The sequence below is a fragment of the Pocillopora verrucosa genome, chromosome 14 (genome assembly GCF_036669915.1).
Source record: "Pocillopora verrucosa isolate sample1 chromosome 14, ASM3666991v2, whole genome shotgun sequence".
Classification (NCBI taxonomy): Eukaryota; Metazoa; Cnidaria; class Anthozoa; order Scleractinia; family Pocilloporidae; genus Pocillopora; species Pocillopora verrucosa.
Window position 1 is genome coordinate 20413391 of NC_089325.1, and position 18573 is coordinate 20431963.

At 37.3% G+C, this 18573-nt stretch overlaps 2 protein-coding genes across 2 annotated transcripts; one reads left to right on the plus strand and one right to left on the minus strand.

The window, feature by feature from the left end:
* Positions 1–7840: 7840 nt before the first annotated feature.
* Positions 7841–11192, plus strand: LOC131775721 (lipoxygenase homology domain-containing protein 1). Its single transcript, XM_059091851.2, has 4 exons — positions 7841–8013; positions 9593–9737; positions 10223–10325; positions 10971–11192. The coding sequence occupies exons 1-4, from the start codon at positions 7878–7880 to the stop codon at positions 11091–11093; spliced, it is 507 nt and encodes a 168-aa protein (XP_058947834.2). The 5' UTR covers positions 7841–7877; the 3' UTR covers positions 11094–11192.
* Positions 11193–12384: 1192 nt separating this feature from the next.
* LOC131775702 (uncharacterized) lies at positions 12385–17115 on the minus strand. The gene is made up of 7 exons (XM_059091830.2): positions 17060–17115; positions 15829–15900; positions 15239–15389; positions 14603–14841; positions 14330–14350; positions 13451–13649; positions 12385–12989 (listed from the first exon to the last, which is right to left on the minus strand). The coding sequence occupies exons 2-7, from the start codon at positions 15887–15889 to the stop codon at positions 12500–12502; spliced, it is 1161 nt and encodes a 386-aa protein (XP_058947813.2). The 5' UTR covers positions 15890–15900; positions 17060–17115; the 3' UTR covers positions 12385–12499.
* Positions 17116–18573: the final 1458 nt, after the last annotated feature.

The following is an 18573-nucleotide window of genomic DNA, read 5'->3' on the forward strand; positions in this document are numbered from 1 at the left end:
CTGGAGAAATACGTATCTGGAGTTGTCTGCCCCAGTAGCGAAGGATCGCTTAAAAAACAAAGAAAACAGCACATAGAAGAAAATATTGCCTTTTATAATGCAATATTATCTGGCTTTACCAAAACTCAAGAACATGCTTGAAATGTCACCTCATTCAAAATCACATCGCAAAAGAAAAAAAAATCAAATTATATCCTGGTCAGAACTAATCTTTGAAGACAGAAATTTAAAATCGCTTGCGGATGGCAGGAGTGTCTTGCGGGCTTGTCAATACCACAAATTTTAACCTGTCACTTGCCTCTCGTGATATGCACCGTGTGCGAAGCTTGTCGACGCTTAAATGCTGAAAAATCTCTGCCAATTGGCTATGAGTTAGATCTCTGATGCAAGGACTATCCTTCCTGTCATTCGACACGTTGAAATTTTTCGTCTGCTCCATGGCTTTAGGCCTTCCACGCGAAGGAACGGGAGATACCATTGATGGTTCCAGTTACAAACAAAAATTTCTCAAGAAATTTACGAGAAACCACCACACAACTACCCAGCGTAAACCAATAATAATTTCAGAGGGATGCTACGACAATTTTAGACCTCAAAATATATTTAAATCGCTCGGATGCACTTGGATGATAAGCTACAATGGAAATTTCTCGAATTTAGATGGCACGGAAAATGGCGGAATAAGCGCGCAATGTCTTGTGGTTGAATAGGATCGTTTAACAGAAACCCTTTCTTTGGTCAGTTGCTTGAGAGATCGAAAATAATTTGGACCCAGGAAATCGCATTCAAGGTCTATTGTATCGTAAAAATAGACTCAATGCCTTTTTTTGTTGTTGTTGTTGTTTTGGATATGCCTAACTTTAAGTCTTTCTTAAAAGAAAAATGTTCGCAACTGATTATCAGCTATGTAACCATTCCAAATAAGTAAAATAAAATTTGGCTCGAGAAAAAACCCAGGAAATCTTCTATGTTTCTCTTGAAGAGTTTGCAGTGGAAAACAGTAGCAAACAGCTGTTCAAAGTCTCGCCGGATAAAAGATGCAACTGGCGGGATTCGGGAACAAAGTCGGGAATAAAGTCTCTACATGCTTTCAGTTGAGGCTCTCGGCACTGAAAATAAAAATTAACAGCGTGATCGCAGGAAGGCTTTTTCCCGTGCATTTCTCTGGTTGGTTCACCTCAACTCATGTTACTCATCTTCTAAGATGATTCCTTAGGAAAAAAGGTTATCGAGCAATCAGAAATTTAAACTTTCCTCACTTTAATGTTCCTTACCGATGTTTGTTTGGAAAAATACAATAAAAAAGATAGGTCACCGTGCTTAATTGGGAGATTTAATAGGCTAAACTTATCCCATATATGCCTGTACTGGCACCAATCATGCGCGTAATTTCATCGGTTCAAGGTACATTTTGCTGCGGCTGGAAGCAAGGGTTTTTAAAATAAGACTTGAAAAAACTTGATAGGTATTATAAAGGTTTATAGTTAAAATTGGGATAGCGCTTGTGAATACTATGCTGCTAAGTTACGGGCTAAGGATCAGAAAGCCCGGAATCTCTGTTGTCCGGACAAGATCAATGATAAGAGGAAGATAGATAAATTTAGTAATGATATACTGTTTACACAAAGGGAAACGTGAAGCAACTGATGGATGATTCGTGATAACGAGTGAGTATCATTTAGCACTGGAACAAGTCGACTCAAAAGGCATGCGCGTGACTTAACAGTGGAGGATCGAAAACAGGAATTGGCGATATCTTTAAGAACAATTATGGTCCAGTGTTGAAGTGGTAGTTTTACATTAGCATGAAAAAAGAAAGAATACAAAAAAAAAAAGAAACGCTACGGCCCAGCGCAAAAAGTTTGACATATGATCCAATTAAACTCTATCAATCAGTAGTATTCACTGATACAACCACCTCCCACCGCTCCCTGCATACTAATAGTTCGTCTTTCATCTCTCCCTCAGTAACAACAGTCTGACTCTAGCCCCTCCCTGAGTACTAATAGACTGCATCCCACTCCTCCCTAAGTACTAATGGTCTGCCTCCCACAATAAATTGGTCCAAAGAATGGTCCGAAAATTGGTCCAAAGTAAAGGTCCAAAATATTTTACCCCTGGGTGTTTTTTGGATTTTCGTATTAGGCAGGGCATAAATCTAGTCCTGCATTAGTAATCTGTTAATTGTTTTTATCACAATTTAGACTGATTACATACGCGCCAGGACCCGAATTGTATTTTAGTAAGTTTTTGGCTATCACTAGATATGAAGGGTTTTAGAACCAATGTACTTTTCTTGTTAACTCTCGTTCGTAACCTATGAACTGTGTAACTTTTGATTGATATACTACTTTATAGTTTTTTTTTTGTAAGCTCAAAAAATTTTGAATTGTGTTGTTCCAGCAGATATTGATATTGACTGCAACTGGAAAATTTTCTGTGCACAACTGTCGCATATATCGATAATCTTAACAAACTCCTTGCCCTTGGTTTTCATTCTTGCACTATTTATAAGGATACATGTATACACCATTCACAGCTTGGCTGCCATAGGGTGACTTAAATATTTCCTTAAACAACACATGTCAATATTCCTTTACTCTACGAAACTTAGAATAGGAGTAGGTCTCAAAGTTTGCAGCCTAGTTTGGATGAGTTAATACTTAAAGAATTGTTTATTTTTTTTTTAATTACAGCAGTGGTGCCGATAAATTATGCTTCAAAGATAAAAATGTAAATGGTTTGAACCCAGGAGTATCAGTAGTTCGTAAAGTGTGATCGTCCGGGTGAGTGTAGTTCTGAAAAGAACTGTTGTTGGTGACTGACGTTTCGACAACCTGTGCGGAAGTCATCTTCAGAGTCAAGTAGAGAGTAGTTGTCAGTCGATGATGTTATAAAGACTTTATAACATCATCGACTGACAACTACTTTTCATGTGTAACATAGATGCATTGTACTTCTCCTTCTAATAGCCGTTGAAGTTCTATGTTGTAGTGAAGATCTTCTGCTAGCCTTTCGTAGAGTGGAGTTTTTCTTGCAAGTCTATGACCGACTTTAACTCATTCAGAAGAGGTAGGTACAAAGAAGTTCGCAGCTTGGCCAGCGAGGAGTCGTATGAAAATAAATCCTTCGTTTTTTCGGTCAGTTAGCCTATTTAGCTTCTCGCTTTTCTGTGTGTTACTGATGCATATTTATAAAGTCTGTTAACGACGTTGACAAAAATTCTTATTTAAGTGATTTGCCTTTGATACTAATTTGTATGTTAATTCTTGGAACTGTCTTTCAGTAATCGTTACATGTTTTCGCTATTAAGGGCTTCCAATAAACCAATAAATAACAAATCCATTGTGGAAACTCTTAGATAGCCGTTTTGAGGGGTGCTGTTGGACAGTACAATGAAATACGCTCGCTGCCCTACGAGTCAGTGATACCATGCATAAATCAGCCCATATGGTGGAATGAACATGGGCATTATCATTATATGATGGTTGATGGTTCTCAACATTCTATTGACATCTATCAAAGCTAAGCCTCTAAGGTGAAAGATTTAGGAGAAATAATTAGATCAGTTATCAATTATTTGCTCAAAAACTCTAACAATTCTGCGAAAACGTTGGGTTTGGTGATGGGTTATATCCTCAGTACTGAAGGCTATACAATTTTTTTAACAGTTAGGAAAATTAACTTTAATTTGCATTACTATGTGGCAAGGTAGTCTTGAGGTAATTTCCAGCACTGATCTTGTTCTTACTTGTTCGGCACTTTTCTACGGTGATCTTTTTGACAAAGTAAAGATTACAAGTCATATTGGAAGTTGGTCAAAAAGGCTGCTTACAGCTACAAAAATGTTACATTTATTAGCTGAGGAAATCCACACCCAGATACGTAATTCCGTGTGAGATTCAAGATTCACTCACGTTCTACAACGATTCCTAGGCGCTAATTTCCTATGAAACATGGCTTTCTTGACAATCAAGCTGCTAAGTTCCTACGCGCTTAAACGTCCTGCAAATATCTAGTTTCATACATCACTGCTCGCAGAACTAATCTGATTACTCTATGCCGCTCCCAATTACATGTTACTTCTAATTCTAATGTTGACTCTGTACTTTAACGGTAACGAAATTACAACTCACTTAATACACAACTAAATTCATTAAAGAACCAAGGAAATCAATGTTTGCGTGGAAACATTTCACAACACAAAACAACACACCTAAACTATTTACAAACCTTAACTAAGCAAAATTACCTTACCGATGAACAACTGTCGTAAAAATCATAGTTCCAGTGTTCCCTTTTTTTGTATCCTATTCGCCAGCAATCTTGAAAGCAATTCCCATATGGAAATTTTCATCTAGACTTTCCTATTTTTTCTTTTCTTTTCTTTTTTCTTTTCTTTTTTTAAATTTTTTTATTTTTTTTATTTAAAACCATTTCTATTGTCTATGAACGTTTAGCCTGTCGTATTTTTCGGCCATTTACTTTCACTAATTCACCAATATTCCCCCAGCAACAAACCGGTCTAGCACTACCAATTTTCTCGTCAGGCGACACATTTTTGCCAATATACTTCCATGAAAATTGCTTTTAGCGTCGCATACCCTCTACCTGATAAAATCGAATCTTTTCAACACAAATCATCCATTTAAAACGACGAATACAATCTAAATAGAAACGTTGCTTTCTCTCATTTGCGATGCTACATTTAAAATGTACAAGTAAATTCTTAATCAGTCTCTAAGAATCAAACACCATTTATAAGGGCCCGGGTGCACTAGGCAAATTTTGTTCATTATACGGAAAAATCTGTCATCTTTTCAGTGAGACAAGTGCGCCCGGTAATTTTTTATCCTACCAAATTTGCGAATTGTTATCAGTCTCGAAAGGCATTGTTCTCCTGCTTCGGAGCAAGACAAATTTTTGTGAGGCGCGAAATCTGATGGATGTTTCAATCTACGAGCCAGAACATAAAATTAAGAGCGTGTAAATTTTATTTGCTGAACCTACCTTTGAGACTGAGTGCGTCTTTCGTGCCCACCGAAGAGCACATACTTTTGGCGTAAAATACCGTTCAAAATTCAGTCAGGGTATTTCCTTATCAAAAGTCAATTTTCATGTTGGAAATTAATTAACAGGGTCTGTTATTTTTTACCTTTTTCTGACTTCCTCATTCACTGCTATTTCCCGTGTCTGATATTATTTCCCATGTTAGGACAAAATATTTTTGTCTCATTCGCTGTGCTTTATATTTATGCTCGAGTCCTTAGATCATTCATTACAGTGATCGAATCTGAAATTGGTCTCGTTGCCGGAGCCTGATAGTTTCCTGAATTGACGAGTCTGGAAATTGCAGAGTACTCTCCTACCCAGACTTCTCACGGTACAAGGTTGGGATAGGTTTAGATAGGTAATGAAAATCGTAAAACAATAAAAAAGACCACAGTTAGTCTTTTCCTTTGACTTCATAATGTAGAATTAAAAAACTACCAGTGCCAGAAGGGTATTGATTAAGATCAAATTAAAGAAGCATTTCTCCATTTTCTCGCAATAAATGGAGAAAACCTTGTTTGGTATCCACGGCAATTGTGGCAAGATTTTGAAAGTATTATCACAGTTTGTCAAGTTATCGTAGGAAAATATCACTGAAAAAGGAATATATCAAAAACCCTGCATAATCGAACTTTTCACTAATCAACTCGTGCTTTAATAACATGCTAGTAGAGCCAAAAAGCCACCTTGCAGAGAAAATCAGCAACATTGGAAGGAAAAGGGAAGTTTGCAGCGGTGGATATTTGGTCGTAAACTGAGTTTTTAGAGCAAGGAAACTTGTAGAGTAAGATAAACTCAAACCAAAAGAGACTACAGCTATCCTGCCACCACAGTTTATTATTCACTAAGTGTTGTCCATGTTTCATTAATGAAATGACTAATCACATCCTTATCATCGAAAACAAAAAAACTTGATCTTCTTGCATTAAATGTTTGAGAAAAAGATAAATAAAAGCCTTTTAAAGCGATGCTAACATGAAATCGAAAGGAACTAAAATGAGAAATCCGATCGGATTGGGGAAACGCCCAAAAGCAATGAAATTATCTCTTGTCTATCTTATTTATAATTTTAACACAACGTCAGAAGTCATCAGCAAATAGTTCAAATTTGGCTCTAGCGATTTTGGAAATCAAAGGCAATGGAACTCTTGTAGCCCATCGTATAATTTGACCATCTTAACGAAGCTGTCTCCTCACAAAAAGAAGAATACCCAAACCATGTTCATGGCTATGATGCCATTTTGTTTTCACAGTGCGCTGTATTTTTTTTTTCTTTTCTCGCTAACGTCATACTCGCTTAGCTATAGATATATGGAAATATTAAACGTTATCTGAGGATACCTTGTCGGCCATACAAATGTTATTCCTAGCTTATTTGGAAATTAACAATATACTTTTTCGTTGGTTCAAAAATATTCACTCTTGCGGTGCGGACGGTCATAGAATAAGCTTTCATTTTGATGTATATCAGTCTGAGAGAACACTGCATCGCAGTCACTCAACCTAAGGTAAAGGTGTGTCATATGTTCATTTCATAACTGACAATTTACAAAGAAAAGGAAAGTCTCAATAAATATTTCCATCAAAAGCCACCCGGTGTTTCTCTTTGCCTCTCCATCCAGCGTTGCCAGGGCAACCTCAGTCTCGAAGGTCTCCCCTTCCCGCAGGCGGAGATCTGGCTCCAGTTCAATGATGACTGGGTTTGCCAACCCGATGACAATTCCAAAACAAAAAAAAAAATTAAGAGGTTAAATGTTTTTGTATTAACACACACACTGAATATGAAAGCGAACATCACAATAACGAGCACTACTTGAGCCTTTTTTTCACTATTGCTTAAGTAGTATTCATTACTGCGATGTTAATTTTGATACTCACTTTTTTAACAGCAGTTCACATATATGATTTTCATGTATTCACAGTCACACACACAGTCACACGCACACACGCATGTACACGCATATATATTATTAAACGTTGGGCTGCATGTGTAGTATCGCTGAGTATTTTTACAAGTTGTGCCGTATTTTGACGAGCCCTAATGTTTATAAGAGTGAACAAATCACTCCGAACACGTGCGTGGAATGATTAATTATTATGGAAGGAATGAGATAGCAACCTTGGAAAACAACTCAGAAACCGTGGCCGTACCTAGGATCCTCTAAGTTTAACAGGTCAATGTTAAAGTCTCCACAGACATGGAGTTTTTTCAGTAACAATTAGATTTTAACGGTGTTTTCAAAATTGCTTTGAAAACGGTATGGAGAGTTTTGATGGCGACATATGACACCTCAAAAGAAATTTTAACCTGAAGAGCTTGAAAAGCCTCATTAGAGGTTCTCTCTAACCTATGTAATTAGCGTTTCGTCAAGAAACATTCCGACACCTTCAGAGGTAAGAGGTGTCGGAAGGTATACAAATTCATAGCTTGGTATCGTTGGACAGCAATCGACGGGATTTAAATTGGTAATTTTGATTTCCGAGATTCCAATAATATTGAAGTGGAAATTTAGTTAATCAAAGGGTTGAATTTGAAGATTTTTCTAAATTAAGATGTATACATTATTATTATGGAGAATTTATTTCGGATGAGAGTGAGCGGTTCGCCCACATGTTGCGATTTCAAATTATCCTGCGAAGTTGGTACGGGACCAAGGTAACTTGAATGATTTAAAAGAACTTTTTTATGTATTGAATCAAAAATGAATATTACGCAGCTAATCTCTAATTGACATGTTTATAACCACAGTAAACATCACCTTTTTGAATAAATTAGGCTCTAGAACATTCTTTTGGTCTGTAAATTAAGGCTTTGCATTAGCAAAATGATTATCTTGCGCCTCTCTATATTTTTTAGCTTTATTCTGGTGCAGGTGTGCTTTGTGTGTAACACATTCGTGTTAAAAACAAGTGGAAAATTATCTGTGAGTGACATCAACAAGAGAAGCAGTTTAACATCAGGTAAATGTTAGGTTGAATATTTCAAATAGCCTCGTATCTACACGTGCAATTTTTAGTTATTTTTTCGCAAAATTTTTCGGTAATAACAAACAGACGTACAACTGAATGGGAAAAAAAGTTTGTCTTTGCGTTGTATATAAGAAATGTAAACTATCCAAGGGCTGTGGGATAAAATTGATAACGAAGCAGTAGGCATTTACCATTAAGCAATTTGTCCTTTTTCATCGATGTCATTTTGTTTTTTACGCATCTGATGACGATTATTGTGAACAAAATCACAATAATTCAAGATTTCAAAGATGTCTGAATCGTCATTCTATGCCAAAGTGTTAAATTGGAGGCTGTTGTTTTAGTCATTACGCAAACAGAAGAAATTTCATGGTGCGAAGGTGTTTTATCAGGTGCCTTTAATATTTCTGAAGTGATTATGCGTCTACTCCCCTTTCGAAAGTTCGGCAAATGATCAGTGTACACGTTGGCGAGTTTTTCGAAGGTTTGGTCGGGAATGAGATGCAAATATATGAGGGTAGTAAAAGGTTTAACATAACGCGTGATTATGGCAAAAATTGATTTGTGACGCGTGAATTTTACAGAAAGGAGAACGTGATGGTGAATTTATGAACCAGCGTGAGGCACGATTTACCTCCTAAAATATGTGACCCGTGAATTTTTTCTTTCGTTTCGTGAAAACCTCAAAACTTACCTCAAATATCGTGCACAGGCAGGTAGCTTTGAAATTTTACCTTCAATACACGAGACGGGTGAAGTGTGGAACTTTTCAGACCAAAGCGTCTGAAATCTTAATTAAAATTGAGTTTATGTAATGTTAATTTCTTAGAAGATCGCCGATATTTACATCGTGGCTTCATTGCTTCAGACAAATGCTTGAGTATGAAACATACTCGGCGTCCTGCATGCTTAAATAGTTTTAATTCGGAAGAAAATTCTCCTTCGGGTGCTCTTTGTGGCAACCCTTTACCGAGAAAGGGCACATAAATTGAAAAGGTTCCCAACCTTGCTTAAAACAGAAAGCGCAGAAAAAATTTCTTTTGACCTTTTAAAAATCATTCAGAGGGAGCAAAGTATGGTTGTTAGGTCTGACAGACCAATATTGTATTCAATGTATTAGGCCTTAAAAATGAAAAACAAATTTAATAATGAAATGAGACAGACTAAAATACCTTCTTTTACACATAAAGGGCATTGAAATAGTACTTGCTGAATTTCTAGAAAGGGGCACTATAAGTTGATGTCCTTTCAGAATGGGGTGTCTCTTTAAATACAATTTTTGGCAATGATTTCTAACCTCGGGAGCTGAGTGGCACATTTCAAACCAACCTAAGAATTCTCAGTCACCTTTCCGAAATCTGGGATGTGGCGATTTTTGTTTATAATTGACTTGAGGCTCGACGTTGAGTCCGGGTATCACCCGTAAGCCTTCTTCCCTCAGAACAAGGACGTCTCGGGGAAGTTTATTATCCGACACAAGATACCCTTATTAACATTACTCTATGAATTCAATAAAGGAATGAAACATTGAATTTTCAATCTCTTGACACTAACTTCACTTTTGCGTCAGCTTTATATCGTGTAGAGGTGACAACCGCTGATGATCAGTGGGGAACAGGGACCGACGCAGATGTTAGTATTCAAATCTTCGGAGTCAAAGGAAACACATCAGTTGTTGAACTAACCAAGCCAGGCAACCTGTTTGAAAGCGGAAAGTAAGAGTTATTTTAATCTCACAGTACTACAGATAAATTAGTCTAAGATTCCGCGAGAAGGGCCTGATTCGACAGGTAATCCATTTTTAATGGATTAGACGATAGTGACGCTTTGCACTTTAGCTCGAAACACTGATTTGGAAGGCTATGTATTCGATCATTTATTTACTCATTTATTCACCTGTTTTTTTTATAATTCATGGGCCGTTTTATCCATTCGAAAAGTTGCCATTTGTTCATAACACTCATCATTTTTTATGGACAAGTGCTTTTGGGGGATGTGAACATTACGAAACACAAACGCGAAAAAAAAAACAACGAACAGATAAAAAAAATCACATAACGACAATTTCATAAACATTTTACCTGAGCAAGGAATAATGCAGCACTCAGTTGGTGATCAATAAGCCACTATGTCACATTAACCATAATTTTTTATTTAAAAGCTGAACTCCTGTAAAATTTTAATCGCTTTCTTTTTTCAGCACCGATAAATTCATTATTTTGGGAAAGGCTGTTGGTTCCCTGACAAAAGTTGGTATCAAAAGGAATGAAAAAGGACTCTTTGACAGCTGGAAATTAGCGATGGTAGGAATAATATTTTATTTTAATATTGGCTTCAGATGCGCCAACAGTCTGACCCGACAATAATTTATTGGATACCTTCCTTTTCAGATGAATACTTTACAATCAAGCGTTGTTTCTGATTCGCTTATTAACAAGTAACTTTTCACTGGTATATGTACACCTACCAGTTATTCAAGGAACAACAGTTCACTAGAGACAACCAAATTTAGGCAAAGACCAATTTAAGAAGGACACGATCGGGGACCTTGTGTCGAATGTTTAACTTAGGAACGGAAACTCCTGATTCAAACCCTGACTGAGTCATTATGTCCACCTCTGACCGAAAAATATTCAATCGCAGTACTGATTTCTGCGTAAAAGCACCGATGGGAATCAGCAAACTCTCGGGGAAACTAGGTAAATGTGCAGGGAAGTATATACCTCCCGTTTAGCGATGATTTAGGTAACTTAAATATTTACAAAACTGAGACAAGCTCTTTTAACTGTTCTGCGAACAATATGCCAATCATGTTCCCTACTGCTAAACGTTCCTTGGACGCGTTGTTTTCATGTCGTAGGTCTCTGGCCCTCGTTTTATTGATTGTTCGAGGTGTTTGGGGCCTTAATTGTCCGCCGTCATATTTATTGGGAATTTTTTTCCTTTAGGTTACTGTTCAGCCTGCTGGATCTCTTGTTCACAAGTTTGCTTTTAACGATTGGATACCTCCCAATAAATGGGTGTACAGTTTTGGTGGACATATGCATCGCCGGGCTTTTAAGCATACTTGATTTTGAAAATCACAAGGAGGGACTTTCCTTTTCCATTATTGTAATACCTAGGGCTGATTGTATACATCTGATTGTAATGAGATGTATAAATAAAGTCATTATTCGTCTTGCAGTTCCCTGTTTAAGTAATTATTATAATTTTGTTTCGTCAAAATTTACGAGAAAAAACACGATTTATTACCTTCAAGTAGCCTGTGTAATATGCCCAGAGATACGCAGAGAAATCTTTTCAATAGTTAAATTATACATCCAGTTTTGTTAAAAAAGTTCCTTCTTCACTGAACGCAACACACAACCTTATTATTTGATCCACAATGAAAAGTAGAAATTCATCGTTCCCCTAGCAACCCCACACCGTAAGAATACTGAGATATTACATCTGTAAAGCCCATCAAAGATTACAGTGATTGATCAGTTCTTTCTGATACAGCAAGATATCAGGTGAGTTTGGTCGAACTATTATTCTTTGGTCATGTATTTACATCCTATGTCAGACCAAACATTTGAAACATTCACCAACGTGTAGACTGATCGTCTGCACAACTGGCGAAGGAGAGGAGTCGAATAATCACTTCAGAAATATTAAAGACACGGGATAATTTATATCGCAAAGGAAAGTCAATCAAAGATATCCTGATCAGAGCTAAACTTTGGAGGCAGAAGATTTAAAATCTTCTGCTTGCGCATGGTGGGAGTTGTACAGGCCTGTCAACACTTTGTAACTACCATTGATGTCTTATGGACGGGCCCCGTTCTGCTTTTCGTTAAAAAAAAGACATCGAGAAAATTAAAAAAACACTACAGATTCAGCAAACATCTGGAAAGCATTATTAGGTGGATATTTCAGCACCCAAAAACCCTCACATCCCATTGGCTCACTGCTATTGTCCAAACAAGGGAGTCAATAAAGGAATCGGAACCACATTGAACGGAAATTTAGACCCACACGCATAACGGCTTTCGGAGATATAAAAACTCGAACGACAACAAAACCTTTGATTGCTCTTAGACAGTCCTTACGCAACTGACGAGATTCAGAAAGAATCGAAACTGCAATATTCACAAATGGCAGCAGTTACTCTCACAGCCGACGGAGCCAGGTGAATATCAGTTTCATAACTGACCGGTGATTTTACACCACGTGACGTAAAGTAACCGATAAAATCGCGTGAAATTAATGAGTGGATTAATAATAATAGGATGTAGGATATCGAGAAAAATCATGGACCGATTCACTCATTGCGAGATTGGGTACGGTTATTCAACATTCCTATTTGTACTAATGGGTTTAAATTTATTTAGTTCTGCAGCATTTTTGTTTACAGCTGAGTTTGGCTAAAAATCATCCCATCTGGCACAAGATGCCTCACTTAATTGACCCTCTTATGGTACAATTACCGAATAACCTAACGAATAAAAATGTTGCCGTGGGGATTAACCACATTTCTGACGTGGAACAAACCATTTTTCCCACAGGGGTCATGCGTGGGCCAGTTACCGGTCTGGGTTGAACTCTCCCAGTAGTAATAGGTCTTCAACTCGGTAGTGCTCTTGGAATAGTACAGATGAGGACCATAATTAGAGGACGATTCTTTGGTAAGTATACGTATCTCGTCAGGAGCAACATTTGGGCAGACAGTGGCGATATTTTTTATTACTTTACAGCTCAGGCTGCCAGCTTTGTAATCCACCAGGCTTCCGATTCCTTCTTTACAAGCGATCCAGTGGTTGATGTTGGACTTGACCATGAACTCGTTGCCTATTTGTTTCCAGAATTTAAAGTTCATGGCACCCAACTGTGTCTCTTTCAAAGGTACCTTCGTCGATATCGGAATTTCCCCTTCCGCTGGCCATGAGGGACGTGGCGTGACTGCATTACTACCGTCCGCAAAGTTGCTAGGAAGAACAAACAGATGAAAAAGAAGCACATGACGAAATAAAACAAAACAGAGTAAGAGTAGATCGGAAAAGATATCCCACTTATTTTATCCAAATAATTTAGCCTGACGATCTTACGATGATCTATTCCTTGTTCGAATTTGAATTGTTATCGATTGTGAGTAACAAATTAGCTTCCCGAAAATAGTGGCTTTGGTGTGTTGATCTTATCGTATCGACATTATCCAAGCACATCAATATCTGTTTTTTTTCATAGTAGCTGTGGCTACATACTGATAAATGTATTACGAGATGCAATCAATTTTTTCGGAACCAAGATTACAAGGCTCCTGATATGCCCATTGTTTTTTTCAGGAACTATCATAAAAATCTGCCCTCCTTTTTCTCTGATATTTCCTCATAAATTCCTCTTCTCTCAGCGTACATGAGAGCTTCCTCGTTCGTCCAATCCCACTTACGGATAATTTGTAAAGGTGTAACTATACACTAATGTCCAGCCTCCTCCATCAGTTTCTTGGTCACAGTAAGCACGGAATGCTTTTCCACCAGATGGGTTTATCCAGTACAGTCCTGACCCTCCGTGAGAATTTTGTTCTTTAATAACCTTACACGACTTGCCAGGATGATCCTTGTCTTCTCCAATATTTATTGGTGGAGCTGTTGTAGGACATGAAAAGAAATGTTATGGAAGCATTAAATGGTACAATAAGGAGACCATTTCCTTTTTATGGTCTCTACATAACCTTTGTTGCTGAGGAAATTCATCTCAAGTTGCTGTAGATTTGGATCATTTCTTCTCCTAGGAATGATTTTGCGTTAAGAGAAAATAAAAGGCTCATCTTCTCTTGGCTAATGGTAGCGCGTATTTTCTGGAATGTTTAGATTTAGATGAAATAAGCGCTCAGTCAGAAGTCAACATCAGAAAACCTCATAACTCAATGTTGGTTATTTAAAATCCTGCTGTGATTTTCTACAACGGAAGGCATCCATGAATATCTTAAGCGATTTTAACTTATAACAAAAAAAAGCCTGAATAAAGAACCAGAATGCAGTTCAGTTCGGCAGCAGAGCTTGCTCGCATTAAGAATACCTTCACATAATGAAACAGAACTTATAGCAAGAAGAAAGAAAACGAGTAAAACGGATGAAAAAATAGGTAGGAGGAAGGAGATAAAGAGGGCAGCTGAAGGGGAAGAATCGAATAAACATAACATCTGAACGTCCGTAAGTCGGACTTCAGACTTATGGCGCTTGTTGCACTTGCAAAGTGTGATACAGTTAACAGAGGCTAATACTGAAAAGTACTTGATTCACGGATTACTTCCTAATCAACATACCTTTGGAGGGCTTCTCTCTTCCTAATTCAACAGGAAAGAAAGAAAACAAAGATAGTTAATATTTGGTTTCAAGTACTCGAAAGCGATTGTCAACCAGTGCATAGTCTTGTTTCTAAATCATTGAATTTTCACCGGGAAAATTATCGTTCTCAGTTGATTTAGTAATCAATTTATGCCGATCCTCCACAGGCGAGGTTTGATCCATTTTCCTTGAAAAAAGGGAGGAGACTTTAAAAGGTGAGGGGGTTATCAGAGAGATTGTAGTTTTCTTACTCTTACTGCCACAGTAGCGATAACTCCCAGACGGCGCTGCAGGTAACTGATAAATGAGGAAATCTTGTGGACATCTTTTGACCTTGACAAACACCTTTTTAGCACAACAATTGTTGCCTTCATCGAAACAAACTTTCTTTTTGACAGTCTTTCCAATATTCTTGGGATTAGCACCAAGCATAAATCCGGGATGCATTGCACCACATGCCGGCCCGGCAACACACTCGTTTTTCTTCAACCTGTAGGAAAAAGCGGATGAATATGATGTGGGTTTAAGGTTTTGAACTACAAGTAGTTTTGTTGGATGGAGAAGTAAATGATAAATTCTTACACGGAGGCAAGGACATCGATTATCTCGGAGCTTATTCCAGTGCCCGTAGCCTGAAGAGACCAAGAGTATTGTTAAGAGAAGTAACCCTATAGGTATTTCGTGAGGGTTACCTGAAAACTTTCCGGTACCAATTTATTTCCCTGGATTGAGAGGCATTGTGATAGAAGAGTGTCTTCTCTAAGAGCACAAAACCTATGACCTAAGCCTAGACTAAATTTCAGATTCTAGAATGGTAACCATTTAGCCACTGTGTTATTAACGCCGTTTCGTTCGAGCACCCTACGAGGAAGGAATCGGAGAGTTACCTGTTTGCCAATTTGAATCCTGCATCATCGGTAAAACGGTACCATTTTTTAGGCTTCAAATCCGCTGCGTCGCTTTTTCCTTTATCTTGAGTGAATTTCCTCTCTCTGTCAGATTCGGTTAGCTTTTTGTATGACGAACAAGGGTCTTTTCCTACAGACAAGGTCTCTCAAATTCAGTTGCAAATTATGTCCTTATTTAAATGATATCACACCTGTTCCCTTTCAAAGCAAGACGGTGCAAGGGATATCACATATGCTAGCTCAATACCACTTCTGTCCATCAGACTTGAAAGCTTTTTAACGAAGAATCTTAATAAACGTGGATTTACCTTTTTTTATTTTTTACTTCGCTGTGCGATCAGTTAAGAAAACTCTGTCTACCCTCGCAACAAGTTAAATACAGTGAAATATTCGTGTTTTCCTTCGCTTCCGGAAGTTTGCTTGTTTTTACTTCGAGTTCTGTTACCCTCATTGGCTCCTTTTGAAACTCTCCTTTGTTCTTACTCAGTCGGCTTAACTTAACCGAGACGAAATTTGTTCTACAAACAAATACCATCAATACAACTGAAGAAAACGCCTAATGCTGTTACCTCCTTTGATTACAGGAATACGTGATATGAGGAAAACCATCAAAAAGATCTTCAATGTCATTTCAGCAGTATCTGGTTGGAAGAGAGCAATTGCAAAAGATATTAGGAGTAAATATTAGGTTAGATCTGTGTGACAGTTATGCAATGCTCAAATCCAGAACCCTTTTGTCGCATTTATGCTACATTTCTTGCTACTTTTAAACCTTGTTCCCAATTTCTATTTTCGGAGGCAACTCAATTACTTTGTGGCTGTAACAACGTCTCAGTTCTCCTATAAATAACTGAACCCAGGAGACCACCGATAATTCTGTCTTGTACGGGTCCCTGTTTGGGCTTTGTTGGTACACTCCAAGTCAAGATGACTGATATTCATTCTGCAGAGCTTTTAAGTCCTACTGTAAAATATACGTTCAAAAAGAACGCCCACAATAGGTTCGCGAAAATCTTCCGCCGCTTTTTTTGGAATATTAATCTTATCCTAAAGTACTTTTATTTGGATCATAAAACTCGCAAAATAACACGTGTGCGAAACTCCAAAAAGGAGAAAACAACCGGGCGATGATGTGAAAAAGAATTCATTCAGCTATTATTTCAATACCGAAAGCCGGAAAGTAGGGTCAAAATTGAGCCTTGAAGATTGAAGATTTTTTTTCGCAATACTAAAAAACTAATTTGCAAATGCATAGCGGAAACTAAATAGAAATAAGTGAAGCAATAAAAATACCCTCTCTTGAGAGTGTTAGTCTCAATCGAACTTTCTGCATAACTGTAACACACCGCTTCAATTGTGAAGGCTATATTTCCTTTTCGTCCGAAAGCTACTGGCGTAATTTGCCCGAAATTGAACCAAGAAAGGGAAAATATTTTTCAGAAAGGCTCGAATTGAATTATTTGAATTGGACTTATGCTATCACTCCGTGGTATCCATACACTCATTTTTTTCTCCAACGAATGGCACATTTCCTGAGCGGCAACTCAGAAGCTTTGGTTACTGGCGGCGGTTTCCTTCGTTCAGTCTTCAAATATGTATCAATGAAAAATTTCTCCCTTAAAAATATTTATTGGAGTTATTATACGAACCTTACATGTAGTCTTACGCACATTTCAAGATTATAAACAACAATCAGGATTGGTTGGTTAGAAAAAGACAATGAATTACACGAAAGAACGATATCATACAACATACATAAGTATACTCCTGTTAAATCAAAATAAAACGACTACACCTTACCTTAAAAGAAGAGATTTTTCCCGGAGATAATGGTTCTTGTTACGGATGAATAAAAGGTGCACGGAAATGTATTCCAAAGAAAACTGAAGATTGTTCCTAAGCAATGTTAAAGTTCTGCCGAAAAATTCTGTAAACACTCAACAAGGGAGCTAAACGTTTTCAAATTTAGATGTTTGTGATATCGTGGAAAACCATCTCATGATATTTACCTTTAATTTTGTTTTTGTGCTACCTCCCAGCAAGACTATAACAAGAATTAGAATAAATACAATACAATTAAATGCTTTTAATTGCAAGAATGTTCTGGAGGCATTTCTAATGTTCCTCACAACTTAAGAGCAGCACTTTTCTCCCACCAGTCCAGAATGTGCGATTGCCTTAATGGCTTATCTTACTCAACAAAAAGGTTACGGAAAGTCATGAAACGTGGAATGATTATATATGTAATGAGAATATTGTTCTGTAAACCGGGAATCAACTTAACGCTTTGCAAGTCTCACACGCCAGGAATCGAGGCATTATGAACCGGACGAAAGAGAGGAAAGAAAAGAAAGAAAGATGAGGCATCCAATTTATGATTTGAATGGGATTTTAATATGATTTGTCAATAGGAGTTTTATTGTTTATTATAAGCAGCAGTTGTTATTCTTTGAATTTTTAATCTTTTCCTTTATTTTTCGTGCTATACCTTTTATTTCTATTTTAGTAAAGGAACGAGATATCCTTTTAGGACTTTTAGCATGAGCGTAACTATAATATAAATTTGCTGTCAACTTTTATGACCGTATCATCTACACAAAAAATTAATTGAAGTTATCAACTGGAGGAAATAAATTGTTTGTTTATCCTTTCTTATAATTGTACATTTTGTACTCTAAACATTCAAAACTAGCTATAAATTGCTAATCAATTAGGGCGGCAAATACAATGATATTCAGCCATGGAAGGAAAACATCTCGTCCTTCAGAAATTGAACGGGAGCAAGCCAAAAATGATATTCAAAATACACCTTAATCTCATCTCAGCAAGCGTTAACGTTGTTTTGACAAAATTTGGGGTATCGTGTAAGGCCAGTCACAAAACATAAAGTTTTCATGAACATGGACGATTTTTGGTGAAATCTCAATTTAAGCAGACAAAATCTAACGACATTTGTCTTGTTTTCAGAAAAAGAACCATCGCCCATCCCATCGGGCAGAATGTGTGCATATTATTAATTATTCATAACCGATAAAGCCGCAATTTGAACGCGACCTCGCTTTGAAGAGCCTTAAATTAGCTTAAATTAGAGAAGAATGGACAAAAATTGGTCACGTTTCTGAGCTTAAGAAGTGGATGCTTCCAAATCAACGCTCGGCTTTTTTGAAGGTTAAAGATGTATCTACAATTTGCAACTAAAGTAACGATTTTTACGAAGTAGAAGCATTATCCTTTTGCACTTTAAAATACTCAAAATTCGGTCATTCGGAAACTGTGACCTTCAATGGCGAATTTTCGTATGCTCTACTTCGTTC

Bases quoted from the DNA above. Each gene is read 5' to 3' on its own strand.
- LOC131775721 (XM_059091851.2), top strand. From the start codon at position 7,878: ATGATTATCTTGCGCCTCTCTATATTTTTTAGCTTTATTCTGGTGCAG. The intron at 8,014-9,592 runs GTAAATGTTAGG...CTTTTGCGTCAG, and splicing joins GAGAAGCAGTTTAACATCAG to CTTTATATCGTGTAGAGGTG. The intron at 10,326-10,970 runs GTAGGAATAATA...TTTTTCCTTTAG, and splicing joins ACAGCTGGAAATTAGCGATG to GTTACTGTTCAGCCTGCTGG.
- LOC131775702 (XM_059091830.2), bottom strand. From the start codon at position 15,889: ATGACATTGAAGATCTTTTTGATGGTTTTCCTCATATCACGTATTCCT. The intron at 15,390-15,828 runs GTAACAGCATTA...CCTTGTCTGTAG, and splicing joins TATTCCTGTAATCAAAGGAG to GAAAAGACCCTTGTTCGTCA. The intron at 14,842-15,238 runs GTAACTCTCCGA...TTTTTCCTACAG, and splicing joins GGATTCAAATTGGCAAACAG to GTTGAAGAAAAACGAGTGTG.